The sequence below is a fragment of the Tamandua tetradactyla genome, chromosome 21 (assembly GCF_023851605.1).
Source record: "Tamandua tetradactyla isolate mTamTet1 chromosome 21, mTamTet1.pri, whole genome shotgun sequence".
Classification (NCBI taxonomy): Eukaryota; Metazoa; Chordata; class Mammalia; order Pilosa; family Myrmecophagidae; genus Tamandua; species Tamandua tetradactyla.
Window position 1 is genome coordinate 58,692,374 of NC_135347.1, and position 19,817 is coordinate 58,712,190.

The 19,817-nt window shown below is 44.7% G+C and overlaps 1 protein-coding gene across 5 annotated transcripts in view; it reads right to left on the reverse strand.

Moving 5' to 3' along the window:
- ARHGEF28 (Rho guanine nucleotide exchange factor 28) overlaps positions 1 to 19,817 on the reverse strand; it is a 292,104-nt gene that overhangs the window by 121,959 nt on the left and 150,328 nt on the right. For all 5 annotated transcript variants that reach the window (XR_013167187.1, XR_013167186.1, XM_077139472.1 and 2 more), the window contains exons 9-10: positions 12,263 to 12,315; positions 11,643 to 11,703 (exon numbers count right to left, since the gene is read on the reverse strand). Coding sequence is in view for 3 of the 5 variants with exons in the window: in XM_077139472.1 (XP_076995587.1) it covers positions 11,643 to 11,703; positions 12,263 to 12,315 (114 nt within the window). In the remaining 2 variants the exon portion in view is untranslated. The remainder of the gene's footprint in view (positions 1 to 11,642; positions 11,704 to 12,262; positions 12,316 to 19,817) is intronic.

A 19,817-nucleotide genomic window follows, 5' to 3' on the forward strand; every position in this document is an offset into this window, starting at 1 on the left:
AGATACAGCCTTGAGTTCTAGCATTCGGTGAAAATCAGGGATAGTTAAAATGTTCCTCCAATTATCATCTCTCAGCAAGTAACACAAGCAATTCTTTGTTGCAACTAATCATCCTAGCTTTGGTTGGGCACCAGACAGAATGGTTGGCTTTCATTTTACATGGAGAGGCCATGTTACATGGCGAACGAGGATCTTTAAAACTGAGGATCCTCTCCCTAAGCCAACTCCACAGTTCATCACTGCCCTCCCCCTCTCTACGTGGGACATGACTGCGGGGGGAAATCTCCCTGGTAATGTGGAGCCTGATTCCTGAGGATGAGCCAGCACTCAGCATCACGGGATTGAGAAAGCCTTCTTGACCAAAAGCAGGAAGAGAAAAATGAGACAAAATAAAGTTTCAGTGGCTGAGAGATTTCAAATAGGGTCAAGAGGTTATCCTGGAAGTTGTTCTCAGGCATTAAATAGATAGCCCTTTTTAGTTTGTGGTGTATTGGAGAGGCTGGAGGGAAGTACCTGAAACTGTAGAGCTGTGTTCCAATAGCCTTGTTACTTGAAGATGATTATATAATAATACAGCTTTTACAATGTGACTGTGTGACTGTGAAAACCTTGTATCTGATGCTCCTTTTATTTAGGATATGGACAGATGAGTAAACAAATAAGCATAAAAAATAAATGATAGGAGGGATAAGGGGTAAAAAAAAATGGGTAGATTGAAATACTAGTGATCAATGAGAGGAAGGGGAAAGGGATATCAGATGTATGAGTTTTTCTTTTTTATTTTTTCTTTTTCTGGAGTGATGCAAATGTTCTAAAAAATGATCATGGTAATGAATACACAAGTATGTGATGATATTGTGAGCCACTGATTGTACACTACAGATGGACTATGTGGGTGAAGTTCTCAATAAAAACATTAAAAAAAGAAAAAAGCAAGGCCCATATCCCTTGTGCCGAGATGCTCCCATCATGAGAAGGAAAAAGAAATCAAATCCAACGGTGGGAACAGCATTTGCACATCTGCAGTGTCATACTCACTTAGGGAAATACCTTCATGAGGTGGAGGGATCAATGGAGTCGCCCCTAGGTTTAAATTAGTGTTCTCCTTTTGGCAGAGCCCATAAAATTGAATTTGCACAAAACTGACATGAAGAGCAGCCTGGGTACATACCACCACCTTTCTTTTTAAAAAAGAATGCTTTTGATTTCTTATCTACCTTTATTACCTTTATTTATTTGAATCAAAAAAATCCACATGTTCCCTCAAAAGTTCTAATATGCCCCTGTACGTCCTTCTACTGTCTAGGTGGGAAATGGGTGTAACCCAGAAGCCCAGCAAGATGAGATGACTTGTATTATGATACATCCACACGTAAGAAGAAAGGCAAATTCCCCCAAACACCTCAAGTGTTCGAGGCAGGAGAATACTGGATTTCTGGACTGAAGCAACGTACTAAAAACCCATATTGTCAAAACAACCACCAAGGGTAGTGGTTCTACCACCAAGGGGGTGCAAGGGTCGTCCGGAGGCACAATTCCCACCTGCCATGCAGGAGACCCGGGTTCGATTCCCGGCCCAGGCACTTCCCAAAACCAACCAACCAACCCACAAAGACAAACAAAAAATCCAACAAATGGAGCTGCAGTGACAGGATACTCACATGGAAAAAGAATGAAATGTGGCCCACCATACAGCACACAAAAAACAGAAAAACTACTACCAGTGCTTGGTGTAGCTGCATACAGAGGTTCTACTCGGATGATTATCCTAAGAAAAAACAACAACAACTTTCTTTGGTGGCTCTCCTTTTTGTTTTAAACATTGAAATTCCTGACATACCCCTTAAAGAGTTAGGACAAATTTACTAAGTTGTTCTAAACAATAAGAAGGATTTTGAATTAATTTGGGGATAGCACTTTGGGCAGCAGATATGGCGGCCCTAGAGATGGGAAAAGCAAATACAGGCGTCATAAGCCTGGGTGGAGAAAGAGTGGAGAGGTAAGAGAGGATCTTGTAGTCTAAGGAAACAGAAATCCCTCATAGCAGGAAGAGCCAAGGAACTTAAGGAACGAAATATCCAAATTACATTTTAAATTATTTCTGATAATGTTCAAATTTCAATTAACCCAAACCCTCAGAAAAAAATTTTCTGTCACAAACTTATTGTTCTTATTTTTATCATTTTTTTAATTCAAAGATCAACTTGATATTCTAAACACTTTTATATAATTACTCGTGTAAGTTAACTATGAGGTTTATAATGAGCAAAGAATTTAAATAGCTTTAACATAAACCTTATACTATTAATTCCATGGCTCTGAAGCTAAAATTCACCCCAAATATGACTGATAATTCTGGTTTAGAAAAAAAGGGTGAGAGGGTGACATCATCTTCTATATTTCCCGCTCCAGTCCTAAAATCTGCCATTTTTCCAAGGAGTTCTGGTTCCTTTCATTGGAGAATGAAATTAAAATCCAAGATCAGGGTTTTTTATTACTCGACTGTTGCTTCTAGGTCCTCAAAACTGCAGAGCAAAGAAACACCTGTACGTATACCGACCCACGTACACACATCTGTAATTGTCTCCAGGTGTAGCCACTTGTAGCCATAACTAAACAGGAGCGCACACTTGTGTCTGCAGTTCTAACCCAGTACCTGGCCCCTGCATTTCACCATCTAGTTACTGAAATGTTCCTTTCCACTGTAAATGTACAAGCAGTATCAGAATTGCTCATCCAGGCCCCCGTGGGATGCAACTTCATCAACTGGGGGGCAGTGCTCATGCAGTTTCCTTTGCTTCAGTCTCACAGACCAGTAATGTCCAAAGTTACCGAGGGTTGCAGCTTTGCTTCCCACACCACTCAGTGAGGTGGTTTAATACATTTGTGACATGCTTAGACTGTTCTGTCACATTTTGCATTCCATCCTGGCATCTCCCAAACCCCTAATTTTTTTTCATTTGTATATATTAAGGTCCACTCTTTGTACTATAAAGTTCTATGGTTTTTGACCAATGTACAATTACAATTACATTATCATACAGGATGGTTTACCCCTGTGGGAGGGAAAAAACAAGGTTACCTTACCTTACCTACAAGGTTGGGAGTAGGTAAGAAGGACACAAGAGCCAACTGAATTGGCAAGTTCCTACCTGCCAAATCGGGAAACGATTTGAGCCACAAAATAAATTGAGTAACACTGGATTATCAACCAAAGTATAAAATAAATGTCCATAAACAGACTAACATAAATGACTGAATAACTTAAAAAGTGGGGTAAACTGACAGGTCCCCCATGCAGAAGAATTCCACATAATTAATGAAGATGCTCCATCCTCACAGGAGCATGCACGCAACTCCCCACTGCTTCCGTGTGGACTGATGGGGTGCTTCCCTTCCTACGGCAGTATCGGAAGGGCAGAGGGAAGAGTAACTTTATAACGGAGAAACCCGGCGAGCACTACTTCCTCCAGGTTCAACGCGAACAGTGATAACTCATGCTGATGGTACATACCCTTGGTAGGATATGACGGAAATGGCACTTTGTCTCTGTGGTCCCAAAACCACAGCCCCCGTTTAGTCATTGGAAAAACAGCAGACAAATCCCGAATGAGCGACACTCTACAAAATGCCTGGCCAGTACTCCTCAAAACTGTTACAGTCATCAAACACAAATAAAATCTGAGAAACTGTTACAGCTAAGAGGAGCTTCAGGAGATATGAGGATTAAATATAATGTAGTATTTTGGGTGGGATCCTGAAACAGAAAAAAGACATTTGGTAAAATCTAAGGAAATGTGAATAATATGGACTGTAGTCAATAATAATGTATCAATATTGGTTCATTCATTGTAACATACGTACCATGTTCACATAAGATGTCAATAATAGCAGAAATTGGTACAAGATAAAAGGAAACTCTCTGTACTATCTTGCAAGTTTTCTGTAAATCTAAAACAGTTCTAAAAATAAAGTTTATTTAAAAAATGCTTTATGGATGGGGGCAAAAGTTTTGGAACCTATGTTCACTAAATGTTTGTGGAATTAATGCCAAAAGAATGTTTGCATCACTTATTCAGCTATTTAGAAATCAGGCCAAGCATAAAACTCTATTTCCTTTTGCTAAAGCTATTGGAAGTTATCATGTAACCCTGAGGGAACCAATAAGACATTAAAAGATAATGTGCTAAAATTTATAGTTTCTCATAACAGAGTCTATTTGGGGTTAAATGGGTTCTCCAGGGTTAACTGCAATGAGAAACTTTCATTTGGCACCTATGGGAGAGGTGAATTTACTTTGTTTAGATCAACTAAAACTTTATTGGCAAACAAATCTCGAGAACCTAAATAAAATCCAGCTAGCCTCCGAAAAGTTTTCTTCACAAGTTTTAGATGTCTTCAACTTCACTCCTTACTCCCCTGATTTTGTTTGTTTGTTATGTTAAATGTTATAAAGAAACAACAGACTATTTACCACCAGATCTCCTGGTCAACCGCTGATTGCATCACTTCTCCCCTAAACTTTCATTACCCAAATTGCTGAGCAGTCTCATATTGTCGAGAAGCCCTGTTGGGCCTCTTACCCATGCTTGAAGTAAGGGGCCATGTTTCATCAAAAATTTCTTCCAAATTAGTCATTCCAAAAGCTCAAGAAAATTGCCCCAGTAAATTGTTAAGAGTTTGTACTGCCTGACATAAAAGCTAACCAGAATCTTAATCGGTTGAAAGTCCCTTAACTCCTAGGAACTCAGTAAAAAGCATGCCTAAACTCACATAGACATACACTGAAATTAAGCCCCATGCAAAAAAAAAAAAAAAAAAAACCACTGTGAGTGCAATTCTTTCATTAAGTGCCTGTGCACGCAGGTATTCTGAATTGTTTTAATAGCAGAAACAGGGAAGAAATCCCTAGGGATAATTTTAACTTTCCATAAAACAAATTTTATGAACAGTACTTTCAGCATGTATTTCATACTTCTAATTTGTTTCATGTTTTATAAGTTAGTTGTGGCTTCCTTAATATTTCACACTTGTTAGAAATATGTAATCTAATCACTTAATGTAAACATCAGAATAAATGGATGCTTGAAAATGGAATGTACTATTTATTACACTGGTTTCTTTGGGGTTGAGGATCTTATTTGGGAGAAGGATAAGTTTTGAGTTCAGAGAAAGAACTGCCGTTTTTTATACCTCTCTCAATTATACTTCAGAAATTAAGCTAGTTTATAGGATGAAAAATAAAAAAGAGGGTGGGCCACAGTGGCTCAGCAGGCAGTGTTCTCACCTGCCATGCCGGAGACCCGGGTTCAATTCCTGGTTCCTGCCCGTGCAAAAAAAAAGACAGTGACATGCAAGGTGATAATCTCTGGAAGTCTGGGAACCCATACAAATGGGCCTGCATTAATTCCTCTTGTAATTCCTCTTGTAAAAGTGGGAATGTGCTGAAATCCAGGCACCTTTGTAACGCCCTCGTGATGTCAGTGCAAACATCAACCCATCCCTTCATCCCACTCTGCAAAACTACACCCCAAAGCCCCACGAGTGACTGTGTGACCACAAACGACAGCCACCTACAACCTTCTTAATATCTAAAAATAATTCGTCTTAGAAAGTTCTATCATCTCATTGGGGTTCAAGTAGTTCGAATGTTTCTTCCATAAATTTCTTTAAGTTCCATACTTTTTCCTGCTGATCTATAGTGACATGCCAGGTGATAATCTCTGGAAGTCTGGGAACCCATACAAATGGGCCTGCATTAATTCCTCTTGTAATCAGCTGAGATAAAAGCAGAACCATATTTCTGCAATTCCAAAAATACTGAGAACCCTGCAAGTCAGGGGTGATTTGAGCAGAGGTGAGCTCCCTCCAGGACCCAGGTCGACGGCTCTCAACCCCGGCGCACGTGTGGTCACCCCGGACGCCCTGACCCAAGAACCCAGACTTTTCTGGGCTGGAGCTGGACATAAGCATTGTAAAGAGCCAAGGCAGGCAGGTTTAGAATCACAGGACAACAGAGCATCTACATCACCATCTCTTCATCTTAATCAATTTTCATTTTGCTGTTTTTGTGTTTAAAAAAAAAAGAATTCTTGAGCAAACAATAGGCAGACCTACCATACCAGACAGCATATTAGACTTGGGACTTATAAAGTAACACAGTTGGTGCTGTTTTTTTTAATCAGAAAAAGAGATGCCAATATGCTAGAATGCACACTTCCAGTGAGGCTTAGGGTTTCTTCACGTTAGCTATTCCACTATACATATTAACTTAAAAATCCCCAAATTATTTTTTTTAATTTATGAGATAAAGGTTTTTAATAAATACTCTAAGTACCTAATTGAAAGAAAAACACTTTATTCTCATTTCACAAGAGAAGCCACAAATATATATTTTTAAAAAAAGCAGACAATTCATCATAAGAAAACCAAATTGAGCTTATTACACTCAGCAGAATTCCACTATCAGCACATTTTTGTACTAAAATTTTTTAAAACCTCACCAACCACTAAAAGAAAGTTTAATTGATGTGAACAAAAAGGAAAAAATAATTGTAGCAGAATTTATTCAAATAATTTTGCATCCCCAGTGATCTTGGAATATTTCTCCATCCCTGCTCCCTTTGCTTCAAAACTAAGCCAAATTACTCGTACATTTTAGTTTGTGGTCGAGAGATGCCAAAAAAAGGAGGAGGGGGGGAGGAATTCACAGAATCTTTGAAGCCTAGGGCATAGAGAGAGATCTGCCAAAAATTCGGCTTGGAAGTTTTTTATTTTTCAGAAGGGCAACAGTTCTGCTGAGAGTCCCTCTCCCTCTCTTTTTTCTTTTCTTTTCTTTCATTTACATTCCATTTTTTCACTGTAACAGTCTTAAGATTCCAACATAGATACACAAGCATTACTGGATAGCCTGCAGAGAGCCAGCTCCCGCTTACACGGGCTCAGAAGCTCGTTTTTCTGCACTTAAGATCCCCTCTGGAACCATTTCAAAACCTTATTATTGGGGGAGCTTAAAATCGCTGTTGTGTAACCTTTCGTAACGCCACAGCATTATTTCCATCTCCAAGCTTTCGTTGAATACAAGAAGAAAATAATGACATTGGTCCTACTTCCTCGGTTGTTGCAAAACTGTCACTACTGCCCGCGCGGTCAGTCCCCAGCTCTCTGCTGAGACCCGTGCCCAGGGCCTGCGTCAGACGTGTGAGCAAGTGGAGGGCCTGTGAGAGTTCAAGGCACACCTGGCTCTCTCTCGAGAGGGGCTGTCTCTCGGTTCTTCTAATCGGTCTCTGGGGGTTCCCCGGCTGATGATTTTCCCTGGTTCGTGTTGGGGGGCTCTGTTTCTCCCTCCTGGGCTGGCCCGTGGCCGACAAGAGGCCTGCCTCTCCTGGCTGAGAGCCCGCAGCCCTCCACAGCCCAGTCTGTTCTGCCCGTCTCTGCTGCTCTCTCCTCCAGTCGGTCTGGGTGGCTTTTCCTGCAGTATCAATCTGGGCGTCCGTCCATGTCCAGCTTTGGTCTCCCTACAGTCACCCTTCCAGCCCCAACGCCCACCCAGTCGTTTCTTTTTCTCATATTATGTATAAAGAATAAACTGCTAAGAGGAGTGAAGTCACCCAAACTATTAAAAAAAGTAGCTGCAAAACTTGGGGTGGGAGTTCCTCAGCATTTCCACTTTCTTCTTTTCCAAGTAATCCATGTTCCCTCTTTATAGAAAAATATACAGCATCATTACAAACTAGCTTCTAAAAAGGAGCTTATTTATCCTATAAAATATTAAATGAATAAAGCAGAACATGCTCAACCTTGTAAAAACAGATGCATAGTGAAATGTTGGTAGGAAACAGCAACATCTAATAGCAGCTGTCTTTGGGTATTAGAATTATCAAGCTTTTTAAAATAAACAGATATGTGCTTTTAAAAAAATTATAGGGGTTTTTTTTTTTAAAAAAAATGCTCTACTGTGAAGATATATGACTTCTATAATTATAAAACAATATTTTCCCCAAAAAGGCTTATTTAGCAAAACACTATTTTTCAAATCTTCTCTGGCCCTCTGCCAAGCCACTGTTTGCCAACCAGCCATGGAAGAGGCGACGCGGCATTGCTTCCTGCCCAGAACTTCCAGACATGGGACCCCCCAGCATAGCGAATGGTGCCAGTCAATTCCGTCACCACCGGCCCTCGCGTCCCTCTCTCCCCTCTCCTCTCTGACCTTCCTTGGGAGAGGGGTTAAAACAGGACCACACGTTCTTGTTTTGACATGTTCGGTTCACCAGCCCTTCATCAGTTAGCCAAGTAAATTTCAAATGATCTTTAGTCCAGTGTAAACCATGGCGGATCTATTACTACAGAAAAGTCTGCCACAGAATGGAGTCGCTAACGCTGGCCTGCTGCCCTCCATCACCGCTGGACTAGCCCAGGAGCCCACCCGAAAGGAGCCTTCTCGTCACCCTGAGACCCTCGTGGGCTTGCCTCACACTCCTCAAGCCTGGACTTAATTTTCAACTGGAAATCTTAATTTTTAGTCAAAGCCAACCAATCGTATTTTTTAGAGTCAATCTGTTAAAAGTAGTTTGTGGGAGAGTGGTTAACTCAGGCCGGTCACAGCTTTTCTGCTCACTGAAGGTCTATGCCTGGTTCAATCCCATTTAGTCAGGTGCTTGGGCCAGTAGACCCTGGCTTCCTAACGTCCGGGCTGCCCGTCTCGTCTTGCCCCCTCCTTCCATTTGCCTAGAACACGAAGGCGCCAGATGCCGAGGATTCCGCCTGCACTCACTGCGGCAGCAAGAAAATCAAATCCTCTCCTATAGCGGGTCCTGTCCTCCAGGGGAACCTCTCCTCCAGGGATCCTCTCCCTCAGGGCGTCCTCTCCCCCCAGGGCGTCCTCTCCCCCAGGATATCCTCTCCCCCAGGGCGTCCTCTCCCCCAAGGGCGTCCTCTCCCCCAGGGCGTCCTCTCCCCCAGGGTGTCCTCTCCCCCAGGGTGTCCTCTCCCCCAGGGGAACCTCTCCCCCAGGGTGTCCTCTCCCCCAGGGCGTCCTCTCCCCCAGGGTGTCCTCTCCCCCAGGGGAACCTCTCCCCCAGGGTGTCCTCTCCCCCAGGGCGTCCTCTCCCCCAGGGTGTCCTCTCCCCCAGGGGAACCTCTCCCCCAGGGTGTCCTCTCCCCCAGGGTGTCCTCTCCCCCAGGGTGTCCTCTCCCCCAGGGGAACCTCTCCTCCAGGGATCCTCTCCCCCAGGGCGTCCTCTCCCCCAGGGTGTCCTCTCCCCCAGGGGAACCTCTCCCCCAGGGTGTCCTCTCCCCCAGGGCGTCCTCTCCCCCAGGGGGTCCTCTCCCCCAGGACGTCCTCTCCCCCAGGGGGTCCTCTCCCCCAGGGAGTCCTCTCCCCCAGGGCGTCCTCTCCTTCAACAGGCCCTCACCCTTTGAATGAAGTGCCAGGCCTTACGGCGCCTGCAGAGAGCTAATGCTACCCTGGCTCTCTTCCTGCCTCTGCTCCCAGATGGTGCTGGGCAGTGGCCAGGATGCACCTGCCATGGTGGCCAGCAGTGGCCAGCAGAGACACTGTTCTTACAACCAGCAGACATTTTCAAGTGTAGACTAATGGCAGAGTGATTCTTGATGCCTTTGGGGATTAAAAACAAAAACAATGCAAAGGGACTTGCTCTGGTTCTACTCTGTCCAAAACGAGAAAATTAAATGAAGTTAAAATCCGGCTGCTCAGTCCCACTGACTGCATCTCCATCCTCAGTGGACACAGGTGGCTGCCGGCCACCGTCTCGGACAGCGCTGACACAGGCCATGCCCTCCATCACAGACACCTGCTGGGCCGCAGTGGGCGCTCACTGAACGCACAGCACACAAGTTCGACTGACACAAGTCAGCAAGGACTCAAAACTACCCCCACATGCCTTCACCCACGTTTCCTCACACACCAGACAGAAGCTCTCTCAATAGTTCCATTTAAAATCATCATTTGATTTTGCATAAAGGCAAGGGGCTTTTTTTTTTTAATCCCCCAAATTTGAAGTAATAAAATAACAAATGGTAGTACAAGAAACTGTTATCCACAGCCCTGTTCACAAATCACTGCCCTGAAGTCACACACGTGCATCACTGCCTCCCTACGGGGCGCTCGGACACGATGACCCTCCCGAGAAACACGGGGGCCAGCGGAATGGCTGTGTCCCCACATATGCCACTTTGAGAATGGAGTTTTTAAAGCCCAAAATTAAAATAATCCCACTATTTAAATACTTCAGCAGCCCACCGCTTTCCCCTGCCCAGTCAACCGGCTTTGAAGCTGCCACCCCTGGGAACGCGGTGCCACCTGCAGATGTCCCGTCCTGCTTCAGCGACCCTCGGCAGCCATCTATGTGGAAATACCTGCTTTAATCTCCCCTCCTCTTCCCCTCTTCTTCTGGAAGAAAGTTACTATTCTTACCCATGTAGCAGAAACACTTAAGGCACACAGATTGCTCGGCGCAGGTCTAAGTTTCTGTCCAATTTCAGTCGTACCCCACCTAGGGAGGCTGAACCCCGGTGTGTGGCCAAGCCACCGGCGACAGTCACCCGACACTGCAGGGCTCCCCGTCGCCCGCCAGGGGTTCTGAGGTGTTCCCTGCTCTATCGTGCATCCGCCCGACATGCCCACAGCACTCCAATGGCCCGTGCGGTCCCTGCTCCCCCAGGCTCAATGGCCACCCACCTTCGCCACTCACTCACTCTGGGCGTTGTCTCGGTTTCCCCTGACTTCACCGCAGCCTAAGCAACGAGCCACCACCTCCACCTCGCTCCCACGCCTCCCTAAAGCTGCTCGACCCGGGTGTTTCCAGGTGCGTGAGTTGCATCTTCTTCACCCAACCTAGAGAAACCAGCTGGAAAAGCCTGGGTGCCTCTCCCCGTTCACCAGATCTGAGTCAGCCAGACCCGTGTGCCCCCAAGCTCTTCACAGACCACCACGTGCCCAGCCGAGGCACCTGCTGCTGGTACAGTGTGTGTCCTCAAACCCAGCACGGCGTCACCAGGCTCTGCACATCTCATGGGGAAAGACTTGGGAGGTGCCTTCCCAGATCTGTGACCTGGGAGCAGAGAGAAGCTCCAGCCTCCTCCCGGGAGAGGACACCCACTGCATACCCAACCCTAGGACAAGCACTGGAGCTTCTTCTAAGGCCAGGAGGTCTCAGATCCAAGGGACCCACCAGCTATCAAACTGGGAGAGTGGTGAGCATGGGGACTTGGGGGCCAAGCAGAACTTAAGAGCATCAGTTCTGCCATTTCCTCTGCTCCGATGGTCCTGCTACTCGACCCAGAACAGAAGCGAGCAGCGCTCACACTGCCTGGGGATACAAGGTCATGGTGCCAAGTCCAAGCCACCATCTGGTTCTGCCTAAAACCACTCAGCAAAAGCTCTGATTGTTTTGTTTGTTTGGTTTGATTTGTTTTGTTTTTTCGGATTGTAAATGGAGACCAACCCTAGAGTCACTGCGTCACAACAGATGTTGCAAGGAAACTACTTCTGGGTGGATTTCAAGAAACAGAAAAGGTAGGTGCCCAGGTAGGAATATTTCGCTTTAGTATATTTTCCCATCTTTTCCCCTGGGTCAGTGACAGCCACTGAGTGCATGGGAAAGCAGTATTTTGTAACACACCTAAATCTGAGCTGTCCTGGTCTTCATGTTCATTTGGCTGAACCACTAGGCTTTCGACACACTGAAAAAGAGAAAGTCAGGTGGGTTTTTATTTTTAACTTACACGTATGCTACACACAATGTTTGTTTATTCTTGTAAACTGGACAAACAACTTTGGAAAACATCAGTAAAGCCATTAGGCATTAAGTGTCTTACCACATGTAAACAAAAAACTAGTCTTGTGGTTAATTAATACTATTTAATAGCGAAAAATAAGGAAGGGCTCTGTCCTAAGCTGAAAACCACCTGACAGCTGTTCATAGCTGATTTCATTTTCAAAGAATATCTCCCAGATTTACCCTTGCGATCACACTGTTGGCAAACGTACCAATCTTCAAGCTCAAATTTGCTTTAGAAGATTCACTATCATCCTTCATCTACAGCCACAGCCCGGAGAGAGAGCTAGGCTTGCTCATAGAGGAGAGATTGCAAATTTGATAAAGGAAACTGAATTTCAAGTTATACCGAAATTCAATTGGGGACCATCCCAATTTTTTTCTATTTTTATTTTCGCCATATCTTCATTTCTACTTTAACTCTGGATTAAAGTACAAAGAAGAAAGGGGGAGGAAACCATTACCTTTACATCCTCCTTTTCAGGCGAGGATCTGCTAGTCACCAAATTCTTAATCTCTGCAAAAAGAATCATTCTCATCAGGACCTGCTGACGGGAGTTTCTGTCCAAAGCAAATGAAGACGCAGAGGAAGAAAAAGAAAGAAACTAGACAAGCATAAATGAGCAGCCGGAGAGCCATCTGCACTGCGCTGGGTTTTTAGATCTGCTTCTGAGGGCAGGGTCTCCGCAGAGCAGAGGGTCTGAGGGCCTGGCTGCCCACGCTCAGGGTCATTCGTGTGGACCAAGAAGGAAACAAGCCCAGGAGAGCTCAGGGGGAATCCTGGGGGAAACGACCATCAGGATAAAACAGAGCCCCAATTCGGAGCAGAGGCTGCTCGTGACCAAACGTTCTTCAAAACGGCACAGACTCGATGGGCGTGGCTTGGACCCACCTGGGGAAGTCCCACCTGTCATCTCCTCAAATACCAGAGATCTCACACGTCTCAGAAGAGCTTTCCAAAGCACACAGCCCCTCCTAGGGGAGCTCTCGCTTCTCCTCACACGGGCTGAAAGAAGAGAACACCAGAGCCCCTGGGCTCCGAGCCCACGGGCAGCGCCAGGCCGGGCAGCGACGGTCCCCATGCACACCCACGGCCTCTCTCTGAATACAGGTTTTCCTGGAAACAGGAGCTGTCGGGACGTTCTGGGATGAACAGGAAGGTCCGTTAAGGGGCTATTTTTCTCTGTGGCTTGACTGACTGGTTCTCTGCCCAAACAGTCAGCTTGTACACGAGAGCCGCTGTTGTCTAAATAACTGCCAGCAGCAGGTTTGGGACTGGTGAAAAAACCGAACTGCTGGGCAGCCCTAGCAAGGACACCCTGAATTTTTATTAATTTTTATTAAACATTGTAGGACCCCAGGGCTTCTCTGGAGCCCAAATTCTGGCTTCTCTGCTCCCCACCCCCCGATGCTGGTTTTAGGGTAACCCCACTCGTTTTCCCAGTAGATGCATTAACTAGCCATTCCCCTCTGCCTTAACCACTCCCGTCTATTTAAGTTACACAATGCCTCAAAACTCAGTGCCTTTATTCCCAGTTCTTGTTACTGCCTGGCAACAGCCTCAGGAGCTTTCATCCACGGCTCTGCTTAGAAAAAAGTGTGGCTCTAGATGGTTCCCCACGACAAACTAACAAGGCAAGGATGGAGCAGAGAAGCCAGCAAGCTCATTTGTCGTGATGTGTTTTCAAAATTTCTGTAATAATAACTTTGAATTTGCTTTACATCAAACCAGTAATTATATATTTGCATTCCATGATAGTATATTGCTTTTATATATATATACTATATATATACTATCATATATATACATAGTATTATTATATATATACATAGTATTATTATATATATAGATAGTATGTAATATAGTATGTATTATTATATATATACATAGTATATAAATGTGAATTTATAATGCACATTATAATGCATATTAGCGTCTACAATGAAAAATATAAAGGTGACAACTTCAATAGTGTGTGGTCATATCAACCGAGCTCAATGGGGGTGGGGGGGCAAGGCCCTAGCAGACACAGGGCCCCAGCCCCCCTCGCCTGCACACCCCACACACTGCCTGAAGGTGGCAGCAAAGCAGCATTTGCACTAGCAATGCTGGAAATGCAAAGTCAAAATGGGATTCACCCTTCAAATGCTTGCTATTTAAATGCTCCAGTCCCCCAAAACAAGGTCAAAATAAAGCTTTTTCCCCCATTGCATAAATGTAGAAAACTGATATGCAGACACCCGGCATGGTGTTTGCCACACTACAGATGCACAACAGGGTCCTGTTCTGTCGCATTTTGAAACTTGTATCAAAACTTTAGAAATTGAGTGGTGCAGGGAAAATACAACAAAGGTTTCAAAAAGAAGGGGAAGAAAATAAGACCAAAGTTCCCACAGATGTATATTAATAGACCTCAAGACAGTCACACACATTGTGATTTTGCCCACGACAGGACAGTCCTCTACTTGCATGTTAGACCACAGGTGCACAAATGACACTGCTTTTCTAAAGAGCTCTGCACAGCATTCATGCAGAAGAACAGTTTACATTTCACTCAGCATTGCTGATGTAGACACTGTATCATCTGGTGCTCCCGTTTGTGATAAAAAAAAAGATGCATTTCCCCTGGGACTGTGCACGGTTCCGAGCTCCTTCGGCCCTTTCCCCCCGAAAAGCCACATGAGCCCATCTTTACACACTCCAGGGCCAACATTTTTCCTTAAACTCTATTGAAATTTTGTTTCACTTTAAAACAAATATCACAAACAATATTAAAACAATGAAATCTTCAAAATTTGAATCAAATATATTTCATCAATGAAAAAATTACAGATTTATAATGTCTTTACCAAAAAATTACTAAAAATATTTATGACTGTGTGCAGATTCAGGATAATAATGTATCTTTAAGGCTCCAGAGAACTATATCGTAGTTTTCAAATAATTTGGCATTCATTCTGGTGGAGGTTAATTAAATTGCTCCAAGAGAGTTTCTGCAAAGTTCGCAGTATCTGGTTTCCACCACCCACAGCACCAGCAATTGCCGAGTGCAATCAAACCACTCATCGCTATAGCAACCTTCAGTGGATAATGATATCAGTAACTCCAAGCTATTCTGTTTTAAAGGCCTGTTAATCCTGCCTTCAAGACCCACCCAGAAGTAAGGATCACCTCGAAATCAGACTTACCCAGCCTGATGAGCACGTTTGTACTGCCAAACTACAACGGAACAAAAAATAATCTCTAACACTTACGTGCACCAGTGACACTGCACCAGCAAACACTGCTCCTAAAAAGTACGTTGCTGTAAGGCTACTACCAGGTGTCTCGTTAACAAATAGATTTGCCTTCAAGTTCTCTCTGTCCACAAGTCTTAATGTCTCCTAAAGGGGGATCACAAAGCCTAGAGGTAAGCAAAGAAAAGGCTCACACCTAAATACAGAGCGTTCAGTATTCTCCTCTAACTCCCACTTGGCTGTGCTGTCTGATCCCCACACCTGGGAAGGAGGAAGAATCCTAACCAGAGCCAGCCAGGCTGTCACGGCTACCACAAAGCTGGGCCCAGCCAAGTCCACAAACGGGGCAGACCTCCAGGGCAGGGTCAGAAGCCTGCCTGGGAAAGGGCCGTGGTCTCAGCTGTCTGCTCCACAGATGACAAAAACACATCCTTAAGACAGTTCCTTAGAGCAGCCCCAGGTTCCCAGGGACGCAAAAGAAATCATTCAAAGTCTCCCCAAGCCCTTTTGTCCCCAAGGGCTGTGAGTTTTGGGATGGCTCAGTCCAAACCGACTTGACGTCACCACGTGTAGCCTGGTGCACACAGAAGGCCTGGCCCGTAACTGGTGCTGCGTGCTGCTTCTCTCCTCTTCCCAGAGTTCAGAGCCCCGAACAGCTAATGCGATGTGGTGGGTCCGCCCTAAGCAAGCTGTGGACTGGGATGGTGGAGGGAACGTGGTTTACTTTGTGAATTACTGAGCTCGAGCACTTCCAGTGCTAGCACTGCTTCAGCACAACTTCTGAACTGCAGACTTTTCCCTCCTGCTTTCTCCCTCCCCTCCAGCTCTTACGCCCAGCAGCCACACCTGCTTTTTCAACCATGTATGGTGTTTCACTGGAAACCACCTCGCTTCCAGGTACTGCTTTAATGTTTTGATCCTGGTGTACATGTCCAATTTACAACTGCCAGAGAATGAAAATGGCAAAAGGAACCAAGTTGAGAAACTACCTGTTGTTCTTAACTCATGGACTATTCTACTTTTACCTTCTGCTTCAGTGTCTCAATTATTCTTTTTTTTTTTTAAAGTGGGAATACTAATTAAGAACCATCATTTGGTCTTCCCAGTACGAATATGGGCTGGGAGAAACGAGACAATTATTTATAGAAATATCAAACTGAGTCCAAGAATCTCAATATTCCGTTCAATTCTACAAGTTCTACTGGTCTCTAACGAACAGCAGGTGGGGGGAGCATTGCATGAAGAAATCCTTGTGCTTACACAACTTCACAATATGTTCTTTTAGAATACCACATTTTGTGTCTGCCCTCTGCATTGTTGCAGAAAGAACTGAAGGCATCTTTTTTGAATATAGTTTTTCATTTAAGTTATTTATAACATCCTTTTTAAGCCACAACAGCAAAGAAAACTTGAATAGGATTAAGAAAAATATCAATGTAACCACCATTATCTGGTGTGTGTTCCTCCACTATTGTTTAATTACTGCTTTATTGAGATATAATTCACCCACCATAAAACTCACCCATTTACAGTGTAGAATTCAATGTTTTAGTGCATTCACTGAGTGTGTAAGCACCACCACAGTCAATTCTAGGAGATTTCATCACCCCCAAAAGGAACCTCTCACCTGTCAGCTGTCACTTCCCACTTACCCTCCAACCTGAGTACTAGGCAAGTACTAAACCCACTGTTCATCTCTACAGATGTGCTTATTCTGGGATCATACAACATGTGGTCTTTTATAACTGACTTCTTTCACTTGACCTAATGTTTTTAAGGTTCACCCACGCTGTAGCATGTATCAGTACTTCATTCCTTTTTATTGACAAATAATATCCCAGCATATGGATATATCACATTTTATTTACCCATTCCTCAGTTTAGGAACATTTGGGTTGTTGGCACTTTTTGGCTGTTAGGAATGTAACTGTGGAATCATTTGTTAACTCCATACTTGACAAACTTACATAATATAGACTTTTACATCTCCTGTGCCCCCACAAAAAAAATCTCAGACAGTGAAGATTACTGAAGGAAAAAAAGATACTGTCGGTCCACAGATTTGGTTATACTTATCAACTAAGTAGAAGCTCTGATCACTCTCTTTGAAATTCCTGCCAGGATCTACTTTCCTGATTTAATCAACTGCTTGAATAAGATAACAAAAGTCATCTTCCAAAGACAAAAACAAACTTCAATTCTATATTAGGACTAGTTTTATGTCCCTAAAACTTCAAAATTAGATTCTATTTCAATTCATGAAAGACACTCCTTAGCTATATTTTCAACCTAAGTTCACTTCAACTCTATCAGAATCCTTAGTTCAGTTTAATGTTTTGTCTCCCCCACCCCAGCCTGCCAATCTGACCCCACCAGATGTGAAACAGAATTTGTAGCATCCTGAGTTCTGAGCAACCTCTGAATTCTGAACTGAAACCCACACTGGGGTTGACCAGATGACCTCTAAGATTTTTTCCAGCTTATATGATGGTTTTTTAATTCTGTGAGAAAGTGGAAAGGTAAGGTAGAGAATGTGAATGCATGTATGAGAAAACACTAATATTATTTTAATTGTATAAAAAATGAGCATCACATCTGATTGATAACTGTGTTTATCCTTGGGCCTAAATCACAAAGCCTTTAAGTGATCAGGAGAAGAAAGCAGATTGGTAAAAACAGTAAAAACAGTCTCTAAAGGAAATACAAAAAGTCTGAGCCCTCCAAGAAAAGAAAGAAGCAATTACAAATCACTTCCCAAGGCTGGTAGGTACATTCTCTGTGTATAATTTTTAATTGTTTTGAAAGTGGCAAAATACCCTATTTTAATGTTTATCCAACTGAGAACAGGACAGCCTGCCTTGTTTCTGTCCTAAATCCCCCAGCACCTCAGTTTAAAGACCTGAGTTTTGTCAAGACATTTGAAGCATAATCAACAATTCTTCTAAAAAGCCTTCTAATTATGCTATTTAAATGAAAAAACTTAGAAAGGAAATTCTGTGTGGATAAAAGACCACTTGTTTCCCAATTATCTCACATAGGAGATATTCACATAAGTGGAATTCACCACAGCACTCAGCTCATCCCACTCCACTCACCACGAGCATACAGAGAAGGCCGAACCCTCGTCGAAAGAATGTTTTGGGGGAAAGTCTGCTTACCTCGTCACTCTGGTATCTCAACACAAAGGTCATCACCTCCAAATCCGCTACAAGCACATTATGATTTGCACTCATCATTAGAGATCATTTGTAAAATGGCCCACTTACCTGTTAGACGCTTATCAAGGTGCTCTCTATGTATCTCTCATAGAAGCCTCACTACGAAGTAGCACATGACCCCCTCTCCCTGCCACCGTTCTCCGCGGCTAAGCCACACTCATCAGGCTCAAAACCCGCTCACGGCAGAGCTGCGGCTCGGAGCAGAGCCTGTCTGAGGCTGGTGTGTGTCATCGACACGCCTGTGCATGCCGGGCTCCCACCGCCCCGGCCTGAGGACAACGAGACAGATTAGTCCACCAGAGCAAAGTTTGTGCTTTTTCCCCCACACAAACGCTGGAGAAACTCCAGACCGGCAGTGAGAGGACGGACAAGAGGCTGCCTTCTACTGAGGGAGCACGTGGTCTGGCGCAGGATGGCCAAGAGGACAGACCCAACCTGAGTTCTGACCGCCTGGGCACACGCTGGCACCTCGAGCAAGTCACGCAACCACCCTGCGCTGCCATTTCCACGCCCACAACACGGGAGACACTGACTTCTCACTTGCAGAAATTCCCTCCCCAGGAGCAAGCAGGTGTGTCCATGAGGAGACGCGCTCAGCCCGCAGCGTTCTCCCCGGCGCCGAGACCAACGCCTGGCACACAGGGAACACAAACGCTTATAGACTGGAGGGGTAGAGACGTCTGCAGGGCCATGTCCGCCGGCTCAGGCAGGCCCTTCTGTGCTGACCCATGACTCTTCCTGCCTCGGATTGAAAGGAGGCGCCCCTGTGAGGCGGGCGGGAGTTGTTTCTCAACCCGGGAGGAAAAGATCTGGCCCTCTGTCCTTCGTGATGGATCTCTTATTTCAACTCAACTCCTTATGTCCTTGTTACGTCACATTTGGAAGATAATTTGTGGGGACAAGTCAACAAAGAACAAGTGGCACAAAATTTGAGATAGTGAAATCACACAGAGGGTTTTTTAAACTGCAAAATAATAAAAAAGAAAACTGGCTTCCCATAGTGGTAAATGGGATGGCGATAGTTCTCAACTTGTCACGTGGCTCAGCAGATGCTGGGTCACAGCTCCCAAAGGACGGAGGCTGGGGGGCGGGAGGGGGCGGGGACGTGGCTGGGCTGATGTTCGAGGTGACAACACAGGGTCTGCAAAACACCCGCCTGGCTGTTCTCAGCGTGGGCCTTGTGGCTGGAAGGGGTGGAGAGAACCCGGGCACGAGTGAAATGCGAGGAGATGAGTCCCACAGACGGGGAGGCCGGGGGGGTAAGGAAGAACAGCATCTTTCCAAAGTATGTTCCACAGGCTAGTTCCATCAGGTGTTAGGAACTGCGGGAAAGGGATCCTTCCATAATCAGTAGAGAGACAGGACTCTGGGTTAAGCACAACTCGACAGGGCACTGCTCTGTGAGACCCGGTAGAACCTATAAAACATTACACGCACTCACTGTCCAGGGCAGGAGCTTTGCACACACTGTCTGCTAACTTATTTGGCCACAGACTATCTCCCAAGATTGTAATCTTCAGGAAATCCTAGGGTAAGGCAGATCACATAAGGCAGGGGACAAAAC